At 38.4% G+C, this 5,405-nt stretch overlaps 1 protein-coding gene across 1 annotated transcript; it reads left to right on the top strand.

The window, feature by feature from the left end:
- The first annotated feature begins 277 nt into the window (after window positions 1–277).
- Window positions 278–2,675, top strand: LOC114266014 (F-box protein At1g47056). Its single transcript, XM_028206900.2, has one exon. It carries the CDS (start codon window positions 440–442, stop codon window positions 2,063–2,065), a length of 1,626 nt encoding a protein of 541 aa, XP_028062701.2. The 5' UTR covers window positions 278–439; the 3' UTR covers window positions 2,066–2,675.
- The last annotated feature ends 2,730 nt before the right edge of the window (window positions 2,676–5,405 follow it).

The following is a 5,405-nucleotide window of genomic DNA, read 5'->3' as shown; positions in this document are numbered from 1 at the left end:
TAAATAATATATTATTTTAATCGGTTGAAATATGGTAGTATAATTATATTTAACTCTTCCATAAAATGTTATCAACGCTGATTGAGGGCCCGAGACTTCGGGGCTCGAATGCCCCGAAAGTCCATTTTAGGTAAGAAAAAAAAGAAAAAAAAAGAGAAAAAAGAAAAAAAAAAAAAAACAGTTTCCAAAATTGGAAATTAGGGGTATTAGGGGTAACTTTTTTAGGGCCACCAATCATTTTCCAAATGCTATTTTCCCAATAAATTTTTGGAGTATTAATGCTTCAACTTGTGCAAGTACCCTTTATATTTAGCTTGAGATAGGCCCATGTTCCAACTCATTTAAACTCCTCAATACCAAAGGTACTCTCCTCAACTCATCTAACAAATCCACTCTCCTCCGGTGGCGCGTACAATCACTCGCCGGCGATTTACCTTTCATGGGCCAGTCCTCTTCGACCCCCGGCTCTTCTCCGGGGTCAACCCACCGTCTCAGCCACCCCACCCCCACTACCCACCACCGTACCACCACCGTTCGACCCGAGACTCTCTCTCCGACGAATGAATCGAGTTCTGAGGACCTCAGAAGCGATGCAGACTACATCTCTGAGCTTCCCGACGAGTGCTTGGCTTGGGTCTTTCAGTCTCTCAGTTCCGGCGACCGGAAAGCCTGCTCTCTCGTCTGCCGGCGGTGGCTGATGGTGGAGGGTCAGAGCCGCCACCGCATGTCTCTCAACGCCCAGTCGGAGCTCCTCCCTCTCATCCCTTCCCTCTTCTCTCGCTTCGATTCCGTCACCAAGCTCGCTCTCCGATGTGACCGCCGATCCGTCAGCATCAACGACGACGCTCTGACCCAGATCTCGATCCGGTGCCCTAACCTCACGCGCCTCAAACTCCGAAGCTGTCGCGAGCTCACCGATCTGGGTATGGCCTCTCTCGCCAAGAACTCTAAGGGTTTGAAGAAATTCTCATGTGGGTCTTGCAATTTCGGGGTCAAAGGCATGAACGCGTTGCTCGATCACTGCTCGTCTCTCGAAGAGATCTCCGTCAAGCGCCTCCGCGGCGGCCGCGGAGGTGGCGGCGACGGTGGCGGCGCCGCCGAGACTATTGGGCCCGGTTTAGCCGGTTCGTCGCTCAAAACCATATGCTTGAAAGAGCTCTATAATGGGCAGTGCTTTGGACCCTTAATCGTTGGAGCGAAGAATCTGAGGACTTTAAAGATTTTACGATGTTTGGGTGATTGGGATAGAGTTTTGGAAATGATCGGAAATCGAAAGAACTCTGTGGTTGAAATCCACTTGGAGAGGCTTGAGGTGAGCGATGATGGACTTATGGCGATATCGAATTGTTTGGATCTTGAGATTTTGCACCTCGTGAAGACTCCTGAGTGCACCAATATTGGGATTGTATCTGTTGCAAAACAATGTAAGCTTTTGAGGAAGCTTCACATTGATGGGTGGAGGACCAATCGGATAGGCGATGAAGGCTTGATTGCAATTGCTAAACACTCTGCTAATCTTCAAGAACTTGTTCTTATTGGTGTCAATCCCAGTTCAGTTAGCCTCGAAGCAATCGCTACCAATTGTCAGAAATTAGAACGATTAGCGCTCTGTGGTAGTGAAACAATTGGGGATACAGAAATCTCTTGTATTGCTGTGAAATGTGTGGCATTGAAGAAGCTTTGTATTAAGGCATGTCCGGTATCTGATGAGGGTATTGAAGGTTTTGCTTGGGGTTGTCCTAATTTGGTGAAAATAAAGGTTAAAAAGTGTAGGGGAGTGACGAGTGATCTTGCGGATTGGTTGAGGGTGAGGAGGGGATCGTTGGTGGTGAATTTGGATGCGAATGAGGTTGAAACTGATGGGTTGGATGCGAGCACAAGTGATGGTGGAGCACAAGAAGATGGTGTGGAGTTTCCATCAATTGTGAGCCAAGTCACTGCTGCTGTGGATGCTCCGTCGAGCAGTAATGGCAGGCCATCAATGGCCACCAAGTCAAGGTTTGGCTTTTTTGTGGCTTGCACTTTCAAGAGGTGGTCAAACAGTGGTTCAAATGATAGTTTATGAATGTTCTGAACAAGAGTTGTAAAAAGATTTCTTGTTCTGTCCACAAATTTTCCCATGTTTTTTATCGCATAGTACTTTCAGTTGGTGTTTAGTTTCCAACTTTAATGTTGTGGTGCGTTGTTTATGGCCTTCTGAAACAGTACTGATGCCGATACCTAAACCCTAAACAGTGCCGATATCGATGTTTGCATCATGTATCCGGGTAGTGATTTGCGGAGGAAATGGAGGGATATGTGAAATAAAATTGTATTTCAGTCACATATCACACTACTTTTCCTTTCCTTGCTCAAATTCCTCTCCAAATCCAAGCACAGTCAACAGAAATGTTACTGAGAAATACTTTTGCTGTTCCTTATGCTTGATTACGTCTGCTAATGCATCTCCTGTTTTTATCTAGCTTCTACAGCTGGTGTTTTCTGTGTTCTTTTGCTTTTGATTTTGTTTTGTCTTTGTGGAATTCGTGTAGCAGGATTCACTGGTGTCCTCTAGAGTCTATAGAGACGATGGTGTTGGCTTTTGAATGGGTTTAACTTTTTGTATTATGCCCAATTATATGTAGCCATGTTTTCATGTGAATCAACAGAAACTATTTGGATGAGTTTACCATCAATTTACAATTCTGAGTCATTGCAATTTGTGAGTCTATGAAGGGCATTAAATGTTTTGCATGCAAATTCAAATATTGATCTCGTTTTAGCTTCTGTTGCTGTATAGATATTTTACTTTGAGTTTGATTTGTAATGCATATGGCATTTTGTTATTGAGGCCTTGGCGATTTTGTCATGATATACTGTTGAATTTTGGATGAGAGTCTTTTTCGCTTTCTTGATGTAATCACGAAGAGAAATAATTCTTATCTTTCCGTATTGTAAGTGGTAGGAGAGAATTCAGTGCAGTTCCTTTACTATGTGATTTTTGCAGCTTCATTTTTTCATTGGGACTTTGGAGTGCCAAGGCATGCTTGCTTTGCTCCGCTGGAGACATTTCGGATCGGTCCTCTGTAGTTCATTATCCATGTGGGTTTGATCTTCAATAGTCAACAACTTTGCTGGACTCAGTTGTTATCCTGTGAGAAGTTTGCTGTGATGATCTTGAATTTATAGTTCCGTTCTGTTTGCTTCCTTGGACAATCCTTGGGGCTCTGAATATCGTGAATAGATTGAAAATTTGACATTTCTTGGCTTTCGGTGGAGTCTTTGATATACTTGATTCATGTCTTGGCTTTCCTTGTGTCCTTTCCTTTTGTTGAACTGTCAAACACAATTCTTCTCACCCGTTTTGCATTCCTTCCACCATTAAACTGTATCATATGGTCATCAACATATTGATTTTCTCCACTTTAGAGGATATTCAGTTGTTGTTGTTGTTGTTGTTTTTTTTTTATTTATTTTTTATTTTTTTATTTTTTTTATGAAAGTTACGAATTACAAATTCTCATGATTAAATGATGTTTAAATCCTTACTGTTGTCAGGTATTTTTGGGACTTTAGGCTTCACATCCATTCTACTTAAATTTACTCAGGAAACAACCAGAAAGCACACAAGTTATATGGATCTGAATTTAATATATTATTGTCCTGTTTTTGTGTACTTCTTAATGAAAAATGCTAAAATGCTATAGGCTTTATATTTTTTATGAAATGAATGATTAAATTTCTCATATAGGTGTGGATTTTACACTTTTGTGAATCTCACTTTACATGTGACATTTGGTCATAAATTTAGCAGAACTTTATTATCTCTAAGATTACCTACCCCTTCTTAATGGCTACTATGAACATAGGTCGCTTCTGACTCAGACATGGAATTCTTGATGAGTCTACTTTTGCACATGTTTCTGAGAATATATATATATATATATATATGTTTAAAAAGATAAAGATAAAAGACAGAAGAATAGAATCCTAGAAAATATAACAGTTTATTGCCGCATGAAGTCAGCCATTTTTACATCAGGCCTTCTTTTCATACAGTAATGGCTTTGATTGTTTGGTGAGTTAAGAAATTCTAGAGGAATAAAGCTTCTCGAACCTCTCTCTCTCGAATCTCTCAACCACTCAAAACAACAACAACAACGTCGTTTTGAGTAATTTTTTATTTTTTATTTTTCTTTATGTCTGAAAACAGAGAGAGAGAAGACAGAAGAGGGGAAGAGAGAAAGAGAGAGAAAGAGAAGAGAGGGGAAGAGAGGCGATCGACTGCGGCCTCCGCCGGATTTGAAATTGTTGTTGTTGATGAACATCTGAAATCTGAAATTATTTTTTCTGGATCTGAAATGAAGGGTCGGTGATGATGATGAATGGGGTGGGTTTGATTTTTGGTTGATGATTTGGTGGATTTGATTTTTGGTTGATAATGAAGCTGTGTTGATGAACATCTGAAATCTGAAATTATTTTTTCTGGATCTGAAATGAAAGGTCGGTGATGATGATGAATGGGGTGGGTTTGATGATTTGGTGGGTTTGATTTTTGGTTGATGATGAAGCTATGTTGATGATGATATGTGTTCTCTCTTTCTCTGCTCTGCTCCTTTCCTTTCTTCTTCTTTCCTTCTTCTTCCTCTTCTTCTTCTTTGCTCTCTTCTTCTGCGTTATTGAAAAAAAAGAAAAAAAAAAAAAAATCAAAATGACGAAACGACGTCGTTTTGAATTCAGGGGATTCGGGGCTTTGAATTCTAGCTACGTAGCACGGTTGGTTTGGTGAGTTACAACATGACTCCAAAAAAGAACTTGGAGTTAAAGAATTAAGTTCAAAACAACTAGAATTTAGGAAACAACAATGGTTGAGGGTCACAATTTTTGTTACTCAAATGACTTAAAATTATTAAAACGACGTCGTTTTGAGTATAAAATAATTTTGAAATTGTCAAAACAACATCGTTTTAATAATTTTGAGTCATTTGAACCACAAAAATTATGGCCCTTAAACATTTTTCTTTAGGAAACAACAAAATAACATGAATTTAGTTAAAGAAAATTCTGGCTTCGTTTGGTTAGGGTTTCAAATTATAGTTTCACCCATTGATTTGAGTGCATTGTTTATTTTGAACTTTCAAATTAGAATTCTACACCCATTTCTCAAAACTCAATTCAAAATATAATCATTACTTTTCAAAACTCATAACCAAACACATAATTCAAAACTCTTTTCAAAATTTAATTCAAATCAATATTTTAAATATTTAAATATTTTAAAAATATTTTAATTTTATTAAGATTTTAAATATTTTAATATTTAAATATGTTATGATTTTTTTAATTTTTTGAATATTTTTAAATATTTTAATTTCAAAATATTACGATTTTAATTTTTTAATTTTTAAAATATTTTATAAAAATAA

The sequence above is a fragment of the Camellia sinensis genome, chromosome 4, assembly GCF_055761805.1.
Source record: "Camellia sinensis isolate YWXY chromosome 4, ASM5576180v1, whole genome shotgun sequence".
Classification (NCBI taxonomy): domain Eukaryota; kingdom Viridiplantae; phylum Streptophyta; class Magnoliopsida; order Ericales; family Theaceae; genus Camellia; species Camellia sinensis.
The sequence above is the reverse complement of the archived record's forward strand: the minus strand, read 5'-3'. Positions and strand labels throughout refer to the sequence as shown.

What these genes read in the sequence shown, in the direction of transcription:
- LOC114266014 (XM_028206900.2), top strand. Translation starts at nt 440, where the DNA reads ATGGGCCAGTCCTCTTCGACCCCCGGCTCTTCTCCGGGGTCAACCCAC.